The sequence below is a fragment of the Pimephales promelas genome, chromosome 3 (genome assembly GCF_988280905.1).
Source record: "Pimephales promelas chromosome 3, fPimPro1.hap1.1, whole genome shotgun sequence".
NCBI lineage: Eukaryota > Metazoa > Chordata > Actinopteri > Cypriniformes > Leuciscidae > Pimephales > Pimephales promelas.
The window spans coordinates 41,016,026-41,036,017 of NC_142771.1; the positions used below are offsets into that span (position 1 = coordinate 41,016,026).

General features: G+C 36.4%; 1 protein-coding gene across 3 annotated transcripts; it reads right to left on the bottom strand.

Annotated features, from left to right (window-relative positions):
• Positions 1-55: 55 nt before the first annotated feature.
• On the bottom strand, positions 56-18,909 carry LOC120494780 (protein NLRC3). 3 transcript variants are annotated; one of them, XM_089128897.1, is made up of 7 exons: positions 18,802-18,909; positions 14,747-15,251; positions 10,433-12,331; positions 7,422-7,595; positions 4,814-4,987; positions 1,415-1,470; positions 56-1,341 (listed from the first exon to the last, which is right to left on the bottom strand). In XM_089128897.1, exons 2-7 carry the CDS (start codon positions 15,196-15,198, stop codon positions 797-799), a joined length of 3,300 nt encoding a protein of 1,099 aa, XP_088985023.1. In that variant the 5' UTR covers positions 15,199-15,251; positions 18,802-18,909; the 3' UTR covers positions 56-796. The 3 variants fall into 3 exon arrangements, with proteins under 3 accessions (XP_088985023.1, XP_088985024.1, XP_088985025.1); XM_089128898.1 differs by lacking the exons at positions 56-1,341; positions 1,415-1,470 and having other exon boundaries at positions 4,810-4,987; XM_089128899.1 differs by lacking the exons at positions 56-1,341; positions 1,415-1,470; positions 4,814-4,987; positions 7,422-7,595 and having other exon boundaries at positions 10,429-12,331.
• Positions 18,910-19,992: the final 1,083 nt, after the last annotated feature.

Genomic DNA, 19,992 nt, shown 5'->3' on the forward strand with positions numbered 1-19,992 from the left:
AAATTGTAGAAAATAATGTTTTCTTTTAAAACAATATGAAACAAACATAACTGCATACATTTCTAAAGCTTTATTTTACATGTTTTTTGCATCATTGTTACATATATTTACTGTAGTAATAACGCTAAATGAACCCAAACTCTATGTGAACTTAATATTACTCAGTTCTTGAATCTATAATTACACGTTGAAATAAAGTGTTTTTGACTTTGATGATGTCACAGACTCGTTTACTTTCCTGTTCAGCAGTTCTTCTGTATCAGATTCAATCAAACTCTCATTTGATGAAGATTCATAAAGTGATTCAGTCAAAACTGGACATTAAAAAGCAAACGTGTAAAAACAGTGAAACTCAGGGTGACAAACGTTTATCATGAATAAAAATAACTGTCAAACATCAACAACTGAAGAAACATGTTCACACTGAACCAGGAACAAGCGCTTATTGATCATAAACTACAATAACATCATTAAACTGGAATAAAACATGTGAATTAACAGAGAAATACTGGAGCTGACAGAAGATTCATATTCATTTACAGTTATCTCTATGATTATATAGATGATGTGTTATTCATTTTACATTATTGATTATAATAATCCTCTGAGATCCAGCCGTTTTAATCAGATCATCTGAAGGATTTTAATAACACATTGTGATAAAGTCTATGAATATCAACAATGGTGATCATGAAGTAACACACAATCAGTCAAACAACCGGACAAGTGTTAATTCAGTGTGTGTGTGTGTGTGTGTGTGTGTGTGTGTGTTTCAAAAATTTAACTTGAGAAATTGTTAAATGGTTCCACATTTTCTTTGAATCTGACACAGAGACACTGAAGAGTTAGCATAATAAACTCTAAATCCAGCATAAAGTGGTTCAGTGAATGTGTGTGTGAATGTGTGTAAGTGTGTGAGTGCGTGTGTGTCAGAGACGCTGTAGAAGGACAGAGTGCCGGCCGACTCATCCAGAAACACTCCTACTCTCTTACTGCCTGAAACAGGAATATAAGTGGCACCACAATTGTACCAGGCAATGAGTTTGCTATTTTTGCGTTCAAGACTCCAGGATATCAGATTATTCCCAAACCACATCCCTCCTTTCCTCTCGATTCCTTTATATGACACTGATATATCAGTTTTACTTCCACTCCATTCAGCCTCCCAGTAACAGCGTCCAGTCAGACGCTCTCTACACAGAACCAGAGGATCATACTCAAATCTGTCTGGATGATCAGGATATGACTGACTCTCTTCCACACACGTCACCTTTCTGTTCTCCTCAGACAGAACGAGACGAGTGTGTGCTGTGTTTGGATCCAGTGTGAGATTAACAGCGTCTGAACACAAGAACACACATTACAACAGCAACATTTACAACAACACACACTAAAACTGTGTTTGAGGACTTACATCTGTGTAGTCTTGATGTCATCATGAACTCTTTAACTTCTGAACCGTGATCCACACTAGAACACACACACACACACACACACACACACACACACACACACACAGTTGACATTGGCTTGCATCGAGGGACAAATTAATTCCTACAGTAGATCAATATTTTAACAAATGTAAATTAACCTTAAATAATATATAATTATGACAAACGTCAAGCTTTTTTGAACTTTTACACTCGAGAACTTAACCAAAGAGTATAGAAGAACAAGAGGCGAAACTCTGATGCTTTTTTGGTAACAGCCACAAGGTGGCACTTTGGTAGCGCGGCTGCCATTTTGGGGTGAAAATTACAACTGGAGTTACTGGACAACCGCACAAGTAACAGTTTTTTCAGGTCGTTTTTTCTTGCATTAGTGAGTATTTCCATTTTATGCAACTTAACACATTTACTACTATTATTAGTTACCAACTCCACTAGGCCTGAAATATATTTTGTACGTTTTAATCGCCTGGATCATGCTACAAACATGATGATCTTATAGAACATGATGCATTGCTGTGTCCGTTATCCTATAACTTTAATTGGCACTTTGAACAGTGGCTGTGTTTTTTTGTTTACATAGTCTTGCTTTAACGGTCATTAATATAATACTGAAAAAAAAGTTTACTGTAAAACTATTCTATTGCTGTTATATATTTATTGTCCAACATTTACATTTTAGTACAATTACACTTATTTGCTGAATTAATTTATTTCATTGATAACTTATTTTTGTATGTGACATTACAGTATGTGTACCTCCTGGAAACGGTCTAATGTTTTTATAACTTTATCAACTGAAATCACTTTATTCTTACCTGTCACACTTAATGTGGAGAGTAATATAATGAATTAAATCCGAAACTAAACTCCACCATGCATGTTTGTCTGGGTTTTTCAAATCATCAGCACAAAAGGGTTTTTTTTTTTGTGCAGTGTAGAGAGTGCAGATTGGGAGATCAAGTAAAACACGTGACAGAAAATATATCCTTTAAGAGAAAAACTGGAGGAATTTAGCCTCTTGACTTCTGGAAACACAAGCATTAAAAAGTAATTGGAGGATTGTTATAAATGCCCAATATCGAAAATATCAAATTAAATAAAAAAAAATGTTTTCTGGATAAATAATCAGTGGGCTGTTCTGCATTATTGAGAGAAGCAGAAACCGTGATCATGATTAATATACATAATTAACAATGTTTTGTTACAGATTTAATAAATGTGAGAAGTGATACTGTTTGAAGGCCAAAGCTTGTATTGGTGAAAAAACAAACAAGTCTGAAAATTACTTTCAAAACAACAATTGTGGCTGTTCATGTTTATGTCTAGGAATGTTGTTGATCTTTAACATTGTAGCAATGAACAAAATGAGATTTTTTGAAATGCTGTGCTGTTATAATAACATTTCTCTGTACTGTGATGGGGATTTATTTATTTATTTATTTGTAAATTGACTGTGAAATAAAGTTTAAAAATACATTTTTAAAATAACCTCTCTTACACATGCGCCGTGTCATAAATGGGTACACAGACATGTTTGAGAAGGTTATCTGTTTGGGTGATCGCTGTAAGATGGAGGTCTCTTATTGGCTGTTCACATTACCTTTTAAAATGTGACCTATATCTGATTCTAATATGAACTTTTTGCATGTTTTAAACTAACCTGCATGTGCAAAAGAACAACAATGACATCATACGCAGCACACTGATGCACTAATGTTCGTGTGGTTATGGAGGAAGTAAGCATTTACGCTTTTATTTCTAAATGTCTGTGTAATGGAAGCCATAAAATTAATGAGCAGGTGATGATGAGGAGAAGAATGAAGAGAAAGAAAGCAAAATTGGCTACTTATTAATTAGCCCATACTGTATATTAATTAGGTCTAACACCTCACTCTCCCTCCAGTGACTCGCTCCATCATTGTTCTCCATATGTATTCAAGTTTTTAATGTTACTGTCTGTGTCTGTTGTGTCTAGTGCTTACTCGCCGGGGCATAATTGTGTCAAATGTCAGATGTAGATTGACGTCAGAGTCGCATTAAATCCGCCTTTGTTGTTCACACTGCGGACACATTGAAAAAAATCAAGGCCTGTATTCATAAAGAATCTTAATGCAAAAAGTAGCTCCTAGTGACAAAATTCTAAGAAAATTCTTAGAAATGTGGGCGTTTACTCTTAAAATTAAAGAAAAAATCCTAGTAAAGAAAAAAGTAATTCAGAAAGAATCTTAACCCTTAAAAGAGGTCTTAAGGTCAAAATTGTTAGGAGTACGGATGAGGACTTTTAAGAGGCTTAAGAGTTTCTTTAGCAGAGGAGAAAATGGCAGAGAGACGGTGAGGTAGAAGAAATGTGCTGCAATAGATGACAGTGAGTTAATAAGACGCTATAGACGAGATCGTGCAGGGATCATGTTTGTGACTGATCTTATTAGACACGCTAATATCTCCAACACAGCGCAATGCCATAACGCCAGAAATGAAAGTAATCACTACATTAAGATATTTGGCAAATGGGAAAATGCAATAAAGCAGCAGTAATTTGGGTCAGTCACAACCTTCTGTAAACAGTGATCACGCAAATATTACAGCACTTTCAGAACCTCTTATTATGTTGCAGTTCTTATGTCCCACCTTATTATGTCCCACCTTGCAGGCTCAAAAAACTGCATTTCTGAATATAGCAGGCTTCCCTGGTGCGCACAAGCATGTTTTTTTGTACCTTTTACTTATACTTTTATAATGGCTATTGATAAAACTGAAATTCAACAAAAAGAGATAGTTTTGTCATTTGTATTTTATTACAAGATCATCTGTAATGTTGTTTATTGCAACATTTGTACCAATTCGATATGCAATACATTACATATTGTCTGGAATATGTTTAATATTTTTAAATTTAAACGAAAAGAGGCAGGGTTGTTTTATACTTAGTACTTAGTTTTGTTATAAATAACATAGGCTACACGCAGTGAATATAATCAATAGGATGCGTTGCCTGAATCACATTTGTGTGCTTTAGAATGTTTAAAATGTATTGAAATGAAATCGAAAAGAAGCAGAGTGGTGTTTTATAACATATTTCGTTTTATTGTTGCCTAAAATGAACATACAGAGATAACCGGAGTCGCAGAGCCAGAGCGAGCTGAGTGCCGCGTTCAAGAATGCGCTGTTCCATTAGCAGAATTACTGGACTCGCGTCCTCTGGATCATTCTGAGGCGTACTGTACTGTACTGTACCCCTCAGTGGAAACGAGCCATTTAACACACTTTTTAACACACTGGGACCCATTCAGTGTTCAAAAACTATCAAAAACTCTCAGTCTCACATGCACACCAGACAGGATGATTCTTACTGATCCACTTACTTGAGTTTGTCCAGTGTGCAGTCTGGATGCTTCATTATATCAGAGAGCAGCTTCACTCCTGATTCTCCTGGGTGATTGTAGCTCAGATCCAGCTCTCTCAGATGTGAAGGGTTTGAACTCAGAGCTGATGCCAGAGCAGCACAACCTTCCTCTGTCACCAAACACTGAGATAATCTACAACAATAGGAAGTGTTAATGTTATTATGCTCTCTCTCTTTTTTTTTGAGAATTTTACAGAAACAACATGGCTCTTTAACCCATCAATTATCTTTACAAGGACCTGATTGATTGCAATTAGTGATGTTGAGATTACCCAATTTCAAAACTGACCGTGATTACAATGGTCATATTATTACACAGTAATAATTTGGATGCTATAGTTAAAGGGTTATTTCACCCAAAAATAAAAATTAAGTCATTAATTACTCATCCCCATGCTGTACCAACCCTCGTTCATCTTCGGAACACAAATGAAGATATTTTTAATTAAATTTGAGAGCTGTATAACTACCACATAGGCTCCTAAGGGAATGACTCTTGTCGGCCCAGAAAGTCAATGAAGAAAATGTTTAAATATTCCATGTGCCTACAGTGGCTCAACTATAAGTTTACCAAGCGACGAGAATACTTTTTGTGCGAAAAAACAAACAAAAATAACGACTTTATTCGACTATTCCTTTTCTTCCTTGTTGGCCTGAAACGATACTTCAATACGATTTCCGCATGCGCGAGAATTGCGATCTCCTTCAACTACTTTAAGTTCAGTTCTCGCGCATGCGTCGTGGAAATTGTATAGAAGTCTCGTTTCAGAAGTGAGGTGTGAGCGGCACTGTGTGCTGTGTCTCGGATGTTGCGGTTACATAATTATGCAAGTGAGGGTTCAAATATTAATTCTCAGGAGAGCCTTTGTTCTCTCGAGGGTTAGCCCAGACTTTCTGGCACCCGCCTTACAGGCATGTCGATTAACATCTCTACCTAAGCTCCCAAAAGCTTTCAAAACAGTAGAAAAATTCATCCACTACATGGTTTACTATCATGTACTACCTGAAGATATTGTCTCAGACCGGGGTTCCCAGTTCACATCTCAGGTCTAGACAGCCTTTCACCAATTCAATTTAAATATAAGCCTCAACTCAGGATATCACTCACAATCAAATATTCTACCCCTATCAGTTACCCCTTTCCAATGTGTCCTGGGATTTCAGCCACCTGGTCAAGGGAACCTTCTGAGGTGCTGGCCATTAAAGACTGGCTCAGACGGAGCAAGACAGTGTGGAACCAAACACACATCCAGCTTCAACGTGCAGCAAATAGAAGAAATCATCACTGTCGTTCCAACTCCAATTATGTTTTTTATATATATATATATAAAAGCTTGATTGTCTGCTTTTTTGGGGAAGTCGGAATGAATTGCAGCACTAATCGAGTCTCATGAATGCAGCCACATTTTTATTAACCCTCAGGTGCTCCTCGGTCAGAATTTTTTGTTGTGAAATTTTAAAAATCACAGCTTCATCGCAATGTTACGAAACTTTGTGACTTTTATGGCATTATGTATGTGAACACACAAAAAAATTGAGGTCATGATCTGAGCATGCTAAGTGGTCTTAAAGAAAACACTTGTGGTCTTTGGTCAAAAATGACCCCCATAGGAAATGAATGGGAAATTGTAAAAAAATGAAGAAAAAAAAAAAAAAAAAAAATTGTGAATTTTTGTTTGTCAATTTATTTTATTAGAAATAGTTTTTGAGATTGTTTCAACTATATGTTAAAATCCACCACCAACAACAACAAAAAATGTGTTCATAAACAGCTGGGGAATTCACATGTCTCTCCATAGAGTGCTGTACATGCCATCTAGTGGTTACACCATGATTCTACGATTTTTCTCTATACCGTAACCAGATGGTGCTAATTTTTTTCAAAAAATATTTTTTTTTCTGAAGGCCTAGTCTCTATATTAAACTAAAATACTGCATTAATATTTTTTTTGAAAAAAATAATATATATATATATATAGAAAAATATACAGTATATATTTTTCCATGGCAAAAATAAACCATAAATATTGCATAAATATTAATAAATTCAACTAAATTGTCTCAAAATACTAAATTAAAAAGAATAAATATTATAGAACAAAAATAAATTGCATTTGTTTTACTGGGATGGAGAAAGTTTCATTTTTAGGTGTCCGGTCACTTCTGACCGTGAAGATAACAAGTGTGACTCCGAAACGAAAAGCACCTGAGGGTTAAGTAAAAAAATAAATTTTGTAACACTTGAAATATATGGCACTTGTTACATGGGACCATTCGGTGACACTTTTGCCTCTTTTTTAGCCTGATGCGGTTCGCTATTCACTCCCATTATATGAGTGGGTGTAAGCGGGTTTTTTTTTTTTTTAAATCCTTCTATAGTCCGAAAAAAGAAGGGCATACTGCATTGGAATAATAACTGGGTGGGTAGATTATTATTTAATTTTTGGGTGAACTATCCCAAAGTCAGTTGCACAGACTATTAGAATAGTATATTATATTATACTATACATAACACCTTACTATTATTTTGCACAGTTGAAATCCCCAGTTGAAATCCCCTTAAATACCTCAATTTGTTGAGTTGACAGTTTGGACTCTTCAGTCCAGCAGAGAGCAGCTTGACTCCTGAATCCTGCAGGTCATTGTTACTCAGGTCCAGCTCTCTCAGGGAGGAGTTTGATGACTGTAGAGCAGAAGCCACAACTTCACACTGCTGATCACTGAGATTACAGTCTGTTAATCTGAAAAAGAGAGGACTCTGATTAAAAGGTATGCTGGTGTTCCCACCAGATCGCACAACTTCCTTGGTTAACCAACTTCAACTCCAGATTCACCAATTAAAATAGACACGACTGCATATTTCATGAACAATATTATTATTATTATAATTTGTATTTGTCACAGGGTCTGGTTTGTGTTTCCCTCAGTTTCCACTAGAGGTCTCTTCCCCCATACTGTCACCATTTACTCTGGAACTTCATTTTCCACGATCCTTTGTCTTTCTCATCACTCATTATTGAACACAGCTGTTTCTAATTGCATCGTCTATTTCTGTGTATAAATACCCTGTCTGTTTCTGTCCTTGCCACGGAGTCATTGTATTGTTTGTCACGCTGTAACTCTGAGGTTTGTTTCTGGTCTGTTCTGGTTTTGTTTTTGCTTGTTTTGTAATATTATCATTCGGACTGATTAAAATGGATTGACACTGGCATGGATGACAACGATTCTGATTGTTTGGATTATGACGCTTGCATGGATGACGATGACTTGGATTCCCCAGACTATACTATTGCTGCATTTGGATCCACCCAATTCTCCACTATCTGTCGTGACAGTATTGCTATGTTTCTTGTTGTATTTGCATATGTGCACTGGAAGCCTCAGCACCAAAACAAATTCCTTGTGTGTGCAAGCACACTAGGCAACAAAGCTCTTGTTTTATGTTTTATTTATTTGTTTATACAATCCTTTAGAGAAAAAAAAGTCTTGTTAGCTGAATAGTGTCATTTGAAATGATTTGTTTTAGATTTGTTAGATTTTGGCCTTATTTATTGATAGTTCTGTGTCACAAAGATGGGAGAGAAGGGAACAGGATCAGGAAGGGACCTTGTATCAGTCTGAATCTCTGTTACGTATTTTTTTTATTTTATTTGTATTCCAATTTTCACAATACACATTTTTCAATGCTGCAATTAACCTCTGATTATAGAGGTTCTAAACCCTGCTTTTAACCCTGGGGGGGAAAAAAAAAAAAATCACATTTAGTAGTGAGATTGGCACCACTTCTTAAATTAAGTAATGAGACTCACAAGGTCCGTACAAGGATTAGAGTCCTTTTGTGCTGTTAATCCCGCATCGCGGTGCCAAACTTGCACAGAGTGAAACGGTACAGTGTTAGAATGTTACGGCTAGATGCTCAGCAATCAAGTGCTTCGTGTTTGTATTGTATAAACTTGTTATTGTATAAAATTGTATAAACACAGTTGTTTCAACGTTTGATGGAAAACATTTCAATTTCTAAAGCTAGGTCTTCTAAACATTAGATCGCTCACACCTAAGGCGGTTATTGTAAATTAAATGGTCACTGATAATAGTTTCGATGTACTTACTGAAACCTGGCTTAAACCAAATGAGTATTTCGGTCTAAATGAGTCTAGTCCACCAGGATACTGCTATGAGCATGAGCCCCGTCTGATCGGTCGTGGCGGCGGTGTCGCAACAATCTATAAAGATATCCTTAATGTTACTCAGAAAACAGGTCACAGGTTTAATCCGTTTGAAGTACTTGTGCTAAATGTTACGCTCTTAGATGTAAGAAAGAAATCCATATTATCTCTAGCCTTGGCTACTGTATATAGACCTCCAGGGCCTTATGCTGAATTCCTAAAAGAGTTTGCAGACTTTCTCTCGGATCTATTGGTGAACGTCGATAAAGCAATAATTGCTGGAGATTTTAACATACACGTAGATAATACAAATGATGCTTTAGGGGCTGCGTTTACAGATTTATTAAACTCCTTTGAGGTCAAGCAAAACGTCAGTGGTCCCACTCATCGTCTAAATCATAACCTAGATTTAATTATATCATATGGAACCAATCTAACTGATATAGATATTATACCGCAAAGCGATGATGTCACTGATCACTACATGGTGACTTGCATAATACGTACTGCTGAAATATGTCATGTTGCGCCACCTTATCGACCAGGCAGAACAATCCTTCCAACCACTATAGATGGATTCTCAAATAGCTTACCTGATCTATCTAAGCTGCTCAGTGAACCCAAACAAACAGATGAACTAGAGGAAATGACTAGCAGTTTAAGCACCATTTTTACTAGTACATTAGATATTGTTGCACCAATATTGTTGCAGAGAAACTCGTAACTTAGAGCGTAAATGGAAACAAACTAATTTAGAGGTCTTTAGAATCGTGTCAAAAGACAGTATGTCACGTTATAAAAAGCATCCAAGCCAAATAACGTTTTCAGTGCTCTTATCATGATTACAGTACCATAGCATTAAGGCCCGGACTATTAGGCTCAGAGACAGTTTCTGGCCAGGAGTGGGTACTCCAGGAACAGGACTGGCCAGAAACTGTCTCTGTCTCCCATAGCACTGCACATTTTCAAATTCAACTCATCAGCTAGTTAGTAAAGACTCAAAGCCCTCTAATGTGTTAGATAAGAGAGACATCAAAAATGGACAGAGCTGGGATACTCCAGGACCAGGGTTGGGAACGACTGACCTAAATCAAGATATTTCCTATTTTAATACATCCTCACCGCAACTTTTAAAAGTGTGACTTTAACATGAAAATTTATATATTTTTCTTAAAATGCTTAATCCTTATCCAGTTAATTATGAACTATGGAAAAGTTTTCGAATTCATTGGTTGAAAAGACTGTAGATTTCAATTGTAATTAAAAAAAATTAAATAATTAATTTAAATATTTTAATCTGTCGACACTTCAAATTTGTGTAAATGAAAAAACCATTACAGCGCATTTAGCTAAACTATTAGCCTACACGAGAGGTATAATGTTCATATTTCAAATCATATTTCCACACTCACAGAGCTTTTCTGCAGTTCCTCACAGCAGGTAACAGTCTCCTTAGACTCTCCTTTGATGGTCTGATGCAATACTTGTTAAGGTCAAACTCATCCATCACCTCCTCTGACATCAAGATCATGTTTGCCAAAGTTGAACATTGTGCAAGAGAAAGGTTTTTGTTATTTGTTTCAGATTTTAAAAATGCCTGCGTTTCTTCAACAATAGAACTATCCTTCATCTCAACCAAGCAGTGCGACAGATTCATCCATCTTTCAGGGCTGACATTGTCTTCTGTGTTCAATGTATTTTTAAGGTTTTGGATTATTTTCTTAAAGCTCTCTGGGTTGAGCTCTGTGTGAATCAGCACATCCTGTAAGAGTCTCTGGTTGGACTCCAGTGAGATGCCATGAAGGAATCGAAGGAAAAGATCCAGGTGTCCATTTTTACTTCTCAAGGCTTTATTCACTACTTCCTTCAGAAACACATCCAGAGGAACATTTCCTGACAGGAACATTAACAGACTGTTTTTGCTTAAATAACAGAACAACACATACAGTGCTGCAAAAAACTCCTGAAAGCTGAGATGTACAAAGCTGTAAATCTTCCTGTGATAAATCACAGATTCCTCCCTAAAGATCTCAGTGCAAATCCCAGAATACACTGAGGCGTCAGTGACGTCTATGCCGCTCTCAATCAGGTCCTCCTCATAGAACATCACATTGCCCTTCATCAGCTGATTGAAAGCCAGTTCAGCAAGTTTCACAATCACGTCTCTGTTGGACTGCAGGAGTTTCTCTGGATCTCTCTCTTCATACTTCTGGTTCCTCATATGAGTTTGAATGAGGAGGAAGTGTATGTACATTTCAGTCAGAGTTTGAGGGATTTCTGCACTGAGATCTTGTTTCAGGATGTTTTGAAGCACAGTGGATGAGATCCAACAGAAGACGGGTATGTGACACATGATGTGGAGGCTTCTTGCTCTTCTGATGTGAGAGATGATTCTGCTGGCTTGATCCTCATCACTGATTCTCTTCCTGAAATATTCCTCCTTCTGAGGGTCATTGAATCCCTGAATTTCTGTCACACGGTTGATGTATTTGGAGGGGATCTGATTGGCTGCTGCTGGTCTGGTGGTGATCCAGATGAGAGCATAGGGAAGCAGATCTCCTTTCATGAGGTTTGACATCAACACACCCACAGATGAAGACTCAGTCACATCAGAAACTTCCTCACTGTCTGAAAACATCAGTGTCAATCTGCTTTCATCAAGACCATCAAAGATCAACACAACTGTACATTCATCATACATCTCTGAGTCCAGATCTCGAAGTTCAGGATGAAAGTCCAGCAGAAGTCTGTGAAGACTGTACTGATGATCTTTAATCAAGTTCAGCTCTCTAAATGGAAGCACAAACATGAAATCTACATCCTGATTGGCTTTTCCCTCGGCCCAGTCCAGAATGAACTTCTTCACAGAGACGGTTTTCCCGATTCCAGCGATGCCTTTAGTAAGAACAGTCTTGATTTTGTCTTTCTTCTCTCTTTTCTTCTCCTCATATCCTGGTTCAGGTGAAGGATCAAAGATGTCATTGAAGTTGATTGGAGAGTCGTGGAGTGTCTTGTAACTTTTCTCCATCTGTAGCACCTCATGTTCTTCATTCACTCCTTCACTCTCTCCCTCTATGATGTACAGCTGTGTGTAAATCCTGTTCAGGAGAGTCTGATTCTCTTGTAGTTTGATTCCCTCAAATAAGCTCTCATACTTGTTCTTCATGCTGGTTTTGTGCTGGTCTTTGACTCTCTGAAGATCATCATGCAGTGGCTGGTGAGAATCGAGCTGCAGGGCTGCTTCTGTGTCATGATGACTGATGTGTTTCTGACAGGACACTGGATCTCTGATCTGGTCAGCTCTCCCACCACTGAAAACACATTAAGGTGAAGAGACGCAAACATTTTTGTTAAAATAAAAATATTTAAATATGTCTGATATGTAGAAAAAGGTGTTTTATCCTTTACCACAGATTCCCACAGAATATCCCACATGTAGATCCTCAAGGTTCTGTTCTCACACTGATTTTGATTACCCATGTTTCCATCAAACTGTAAATAATTTATGAAGAATAGGCATTTGGGGCAGATAATGACCTGCATATCAAAAGCAATGAGACATCAATATTTCAGTAGTCAAAATGTTCAGAAAAAGATAAAGGCGGCTAAAATTCTTGTTTTAGCAGAAACCATTATTTTAAAATATCACAGAAACACAGACATGAAGAAAAAGCAGTGTTCATGTGAAATGATTACATGTAATTGATTTACTTTTAAATGGTGACAGATGATGGATGATAATTAAATCAACAGTTATTCTGAATAATATGTAAAGTTTGCTGTTGCAGCTAAAGGCACAATAATTAAAGACAGGGCAGGTATTCCTGTCTTCAAACAACACGAACGCTGTCTTCCTCTCTCTCCATCGCAGATATTAATCAAATCAATTGACATGATAGTAAAAGGTCGGAAGACCGCAGTTTCACTTGGAGCATTTGGAGATTTTTAGAGATTAGAGACGCCAGGCCTATACTCAATGAACAACATCTCAACACTAAATTATAAAGGTCGGTCTCATATAGATGCCTGTCTCAAATACAAGCTGGTGCAGTTCGACAATTTGGGAAAATAAAAGCGCAGGCTATTATTTGAAGTTTTACGGTAGGTTACAACAACAAAATTAGAATTCATATGTAGAGTCAGTTAGAATTACCTCCTTAAAGCAACAACTGCATGTTCACTTTTTTATAGTGCATGTTTATGTAAAATACAAACATGTTTTCAATGTAAAAATAAATAATTTGCTCATCATAAATAATATCCTAAGATCAAGTCCCTCAAAATGACACACAGTTTCACTCTTTTTCTGAGGTAAATTCTTCCAGGATAATTTAGGCAGAGTTAAAGGCAGGGTGGGTAGAAATTTTCTAAAAAAAACCTTTTCCCAAATTTGTTTAAACGGTCTATGTACACAGCAAAATCCCCAGTGTTAAATTAACACTTTAAAGTGTGAATTATATAAACTCTGAACAGAGTGTTAAATGAACACTGAAGCTGTATTAAAGTTAATGAGATAATTAAGTGAATAATTGAGTGATGATTGAGCATTATTGAAGACACCTGATGTTAACAAGCAGAATCACTGAAGGAGAAAACCGTAATTTTAAAGTCACCATTATGGAGATCAGTGTTTGCTTTAGTTGGGCTCTTGACCCTTAATTGATTAACTTTAGATTTTGTTTGGCTGTTGTACATGAGTTATAACAGCCAGATGAACAAAGAGAAAAGGTGATCTGATGGTAATGGTTGTGTTTTAACATAATCATTAATTCACAATCATTTGACCTGAATTCATATAGAGCCTAATTTCTGAGTTAGGTTTACTTCATTAATTACAGCAGCAGTGACCTTGTACAGTATAATATTTTTAATGTTTACAATGTATTCAAAGTAATTTCTTAAAAGCTTTTCTTAATACAATTTTAAGACACACAGACATCAATAATTAGCCTGTGAATCTTAACAATGGTAACAATTATAAAACATGTTGCAGTGCATTCTGGGTGCCACCAATCAAAACTCTTTCATGGCTCCCATCATGCATCGCTGCATAAATAAATAATGAGCTTATGTTCACAGGTGATCTGTTTGTTCTGTTTGATAATGATTTTTGCCATAATCAAGCAGCCCTAGTAATATAATTAGAAACATTCTATAAACCCTCTGACACAAAAGTATAATTTCTAAATTATAATTACAAACAGAGCATTAAATAAACGAATTAATGTAAAATAGTGTTAATAAATTTACGTTTAATTTTATGGTGAATTAGCCAATTAATTGGTATAAGCTAACTTTCAATTTTGTTTCTTTTTGTCAGTTATAGTTATTATTTAGGAGTAAGAATCATAACTACTAATCATTGATGTTTATGTGATATTTTGAGGAGCTACTTAGAATATTTTAACTGCAACGGATCACTATGGGAACTTTTTCCTTTTATTTACATTTAATGGAACTTCAGTGTTATTTTTGCTTTTGTTGTTGCTTTTACTTTAGCAAATAAAATCATATGTGTTTTTGTTTTTTTCATCAAAAGAGTCCTTCAAATTTTTAAATCACCAAATGGAGTTGACCAGTTGAGTTTGTATGTGTTTTTCCTTAGATCTGGAACGCGGTCATTCATAAAAGTATCGATCCTAATAAATTTAGGTATCATGAGGTTTTTCATTTCAGAGTATCACAATACTTTTTAAGTATCTGTGCACCGTGCAACACTAACTCACACAAGGTCAGAGGTCACAGCAGGTCCATAACTGTGTTGAGGGGGATCCATCATGGAGTGTTTCCTCTTCATGGACACCCTGCTGGATCCTGAAGATTGTCCATGACTGTGTTGAGGGGGATCCATCATGGAGTGTTTCCTCTTCATGGACACACAGCTGGATCCTGGAGATTGTCCATCACTGAGTTTAGGGGGTTCACGCATGGAGATGTTACTCTTCATGGACACAGAACTGGATCCTGAAGATGGTCCATCACTGAGTTTAGGGGGTTCACGCATGGAGATGTTACTCTTTATGGACACAGAGCTGAATACTGGAGATTGTCCATCACTGAGTTTAGGGGGTTCACGCATGGAGATGTTACTCTTCATGGACACACAGCTGAATACTGGAGATGCTGCTCTCTGAGTGTGATCAGACACCTCCTCCTCTCTCTCCTCACACACAGTCATTTTACAGGTTCAGTCCTCCTCTTCCTCCTTGATGTGACACTTTATTTAAAGGCCTGTATGTGGACACAGAGGACATGCACAAAACACAATTTAATTTAGGCACATTTTATTTAAATGGCATTTAATTCATTTTAACTTAACATCAACAGTTTTTCTCCAGTTAAGTGTTTGTTTGTAGAGCAAAATGTCTGACACGTCGGCCACACTTTCAAACACAGCAGCCTCGTTTAAACACTGAATTCACCTTCACTTTAATGACACTGCTGAACTCTTGCGGGTGTTTTTCATAATCTGTGTTTTCATCTTGCATTAAGCAAATATGATGTTATTTGTATGTTTATCCTATTAACCACACTTTCTCTCCCCAGTATTATTGAGTCACTCAACACACACACAGGCGTCGATTCTGGTAAGGATGGGGAGTCATTTTGAACCAGCACAATTTTTTTTTGAAAACCTCGAGCTCAATTTAGCCGTTCTGCTGCTGCGCTGGTTACACGCTTCTCTGTTTATAACTCTGTAACAACTGTAACAATTGTAACATTGAGATACGTTCTTGGTTAGCACACCAAATGGAACTTGTTACTTTGATTGGAATCCCCCGAGTGGGAATCACACAAGATTGGGTAATGTCAGTAATCATATAGCGTTCATCTGTGTGACACATATTTTTGCTTTTTTAATCTTGGCAAAATTAGTAGTGCAGAAGTGTGTTGTGTGTAGATATGGTCAATTGCTACTGGGAATTCAATCAGAATATTAGCATTTTCCCATTTCAACACGTAGCCTATGGTAGGCCTGCCCTATTTTCCTTGGGACACTCTAAAACACTTAACGTGAAAGAGCTTTACGTGGTTTAATGTACCTAGGCTACAACGATCACCAAGTTTCTCTCTCATATTGCTCATCATAACCACTTAAAACTGTAAAAAAAAAAAAAAAAAAAATCTAACCAGGAATTTGTTGATCACTGATCATCATTTAGGTACATTACAGCATGTTAAGCTTTTTCCTACAATAGCCTCAATGAAGCAGAAATGCTTAATGTCAGATGAGATAGCATCCATAATAATTGGACTTTGGGTTCGATTTCTTTGACAGTTTTTAGTGTTATGAGGAGCAATATGAGAAAGAAATTTGGTGATCATTGTTTAGGTACATTAAACCACATCATCTCTTGTCAACATGGTGTAGAGACAGCCAGCAAGCACAAGTTGTGATTTTTGATGTGCACATGCATATTAGTGTCCTCTTTGATCATTGGAAATTTGAACAATGGACGCATCTCCGATCCGAAGATATCGGCAAAAGATTAGACTTTCACTTCACCATGCACACTCCACAATGAATAGCTTTTTATCCTTACGTGACTGTTAACATAACTGGTCTCATCATAAACGTTATTCGGTGCCCTAAAAACTGGCATATTTCATGATACTGAGTCATGCAAAATGTGTGAGAAATGTGTGAGGTGGCAGTGTTGTTCAGTGTTATGATAACAGGTTAAACGTTGTAATTAGCCAGCATAAGATACAAATGAAAATAAAATGTGATATTTGTTTTATTTAAACTGTGTATTATTAATGAGTATATAAAATATATTGTTTTTGTTTTATAAATGTCTAAATGTACCATAAGGTACTGTCTCAGCTATACCACATATGGGTACAGTTGAGACAAAGTTGAGACAAAAAAACACCTTATTTTTATGAGCTAAATGTGGTAAATATAAACTACTTATGGGTATTATTGATTGGTAATATCTTAGTCTACAAGCTAATGAAATGTCATCTGGTATGTCATCTGAAAATGTACTTCTTTTCAGTATCTATTTTGTGTGAAAGATCAAAACCCAAAAAGTGTCTCAACTGTACTCAGTCTACCCTCAGTGGCGGATTTAGCAAATTGGGGGCCCAAAGCGAATGGGGGCCCCTCCATCCCATCTTAATGAGAACAGTCTACTACGTGGAAGTAAAGGTTGGAGAGGATAAAAAAAAAACCTTCCCCAACAGAGAATAAGGTTTCATATAACACCTGTCTTGGCCAAAATGCCAGAAAACCCAGGACTGTTCTTTTTTTAAGATCAAGACAAGTGGTAAACCCCCACAAACAGCCATATAATAAATTAGCAAATATTGCCAAGATGAATAATTGACTTTGTATGAGTGAGGTTGCAATTGGCATGCACATGAGATTGACATTTTAAACATTCTACAAACGAACATTTTTATAGGTTTGTATTAGTTTATATATTTTATAATGTAATAATTTCACCGTTAATCTACAAATGAATGTAGAGACAACATAGAGACAGTATATTTTAAATACTTTAATGGCATATTTTTATGAATGAAGGTGGGTATCACTGATACTAATAGAGCTATTGATGTCTGGATAAAATAATTTTTTCCCCTAATTTTAAACATCCAACATTACAGTGTAATTGAAAGCCAAAAATTATTTACATTATTAGGCTCCAAAAATATTTAACAACTTTTAATTTACATGAACTAAAAACAATCATCAGATAAACCCATATAATAAATGTCATATTTACTTTTGCCCTTTCTGTCAAACAGGATGTAGGCTAGGCCTCATCCTCAACTAGCGTCATTGCACAGCTGCTTCTGTGGCGGCAACAGTAGCGTAAAAAAGTTTGTCATTTTTGGCAGGGTTACCAAATACATATCGGCATATTTTTTCCTTTTTTTAGCAGCTTGGGTAATTTCGCTTCATTTTCGAGTTTAGACTCATCTTGCTTCGTTGCATACTTCCCTCCTGTCATGTTAATCTTCCGCGGTTTCGTGCTGCCACTGCCTAGTCCTTTTTTTGTGAAAGTATGGGGGTTCTGTGTAGGGACAGATAACCATGAACTGGACTTTTTAACTACTACTTCAACATGTCAACATATTTCTTAAGAATATTAATAACATTTACTATGCTTTTGAAGCGTTAATGATGATAAGGGGCTTTTTCTTGTTTTTTTGCTTTGTTTTATTTTAGGTTGGTTGGCTACTACGACCGCTGGTAGAGGGCCCCAAGCAGCTGCCTATAGCCTACCTGCCTCTATGTTTAGACCGCCATCACTAGCCTACATATAAATTAGAAAAGTGGGTCATGTGTCTTTTTGAAAACTTAAGGCTTTCTTCATAAAACGGGTCGGACATCATCACATTTTACATTTTTACATTTGCAAGCTACGGGACATTGTCTTTCAAAACAAAACAAAAAATGCGTCATTAAGCCTACCTCTCTACCCAGCACTTCTCAAAATGCACTTCCGTATGCGCCTCTGTCCCCAGCACATTTCAAACCAAACTGATGCCCATGAACACACATTATAATATAGACAATAAAAATAATACGTATTTAAAGCCAGACGAAGATTTCGACATTAAACTAATATTCTCCTGTTAAAGGAAAAAGTAAGTGTTAGTTTAACCATTTTAACCAGTGTTACAGTTGACGTGTTGTGGAGTAGGCCTATAACAAAAGTAACCACTTCATCATATAATGTTATTCGCGTTTGAGTTCATCATAGGCTGCTGTTTAGACGCAAATACTCCATCGATATTACAGCTATGAAAAGTTGATCGAACTTACTGTCACACGTGAAGAGATTGCTGATTTTCTGTCTCCTGAAATGGCGTCTTTACAGTCATCGGCTGATTTCGTTTTCACTGTGAGAGACGGGTAACAGCAGCTCCTCCTCGAATGGATTATTTTCACACTTCCGGGTTTAGAAAGAGGAAATAGCTGCTGCTGAGTTGTATTGAAGGAAACCACATAAAACCAACAAAAAATATTGCTTTCCCACTTGCACAACTCTTATAGGCTATAGGAAATAGAAACGTTTGAAACAACATTTGGGGATTCATGGAAATATACAAACCAAATGCTACAATTTAGAATTTTGCTAACTACCCAACAATTACTTTTGAACATTCTGTTAAGTAACTTTTCAACTCAATTTCAGTCATTAGAGTATTAGTCGACAGTCTGCTTAATACACTTTGTGATGGTCCTCCAACAGACATTACTGAATATGTAAAAATAAAATAATCTCAAATTCTCTAGCGTCTTCTGTCAACAAAACCATAAAGTTTGGTATTATGTGCATTTGAAATGGTTCATGTACAAATTGTAAACATTAATGTATGGATTTAATTTTGAAACAAGCTCAAGACACTTTCACGTTTTATTCTACGTCATAAAATTCATGCTATTACCCCACTTGTGATTTTTTTAAGCTGTTTAAATGTGATTCACAGAGGAGTCTGTGGAGGAGATTTAAAGTCATCATGCTGAACAATAAACTTAACTTTTACAGCAATGTTATAATTGTGCAAACTATTAACTCATGAAAATGTTTCTAGATAAAAACTGAAAGACGTGGGATCGGGTGTTTAAAGCTTTAGTTTTTTTTACTTCTGGCAGCTGCATTCAGGCTTCGCAATGCATAAAAGTTGTTCATCTGTGATAATTATCTTGATTCTCACCATAGCCTGCAGTGAGCAATTTACATTTTGGTAAACTTATAAAAAGAAACACTTTAAAGACTCTCACACAGTCAAGATGTGACGGTAGCACTGATCAACATGTATAAAAAATATTACGTGTATTAAGTACGTCTGAACTAAGTACATCGCCTTACAAGATGCGGGTCCTGTCTGGTCAGGACTATGAAGATGAGATGCTTTTTCTTTGCACTGCATGTCTTCTGTGCGTTGGTTTTAAAGAGTGGTGCGTACATCACATCCTGAACAAAAATGTCCATTTATTTCATTTAACTGA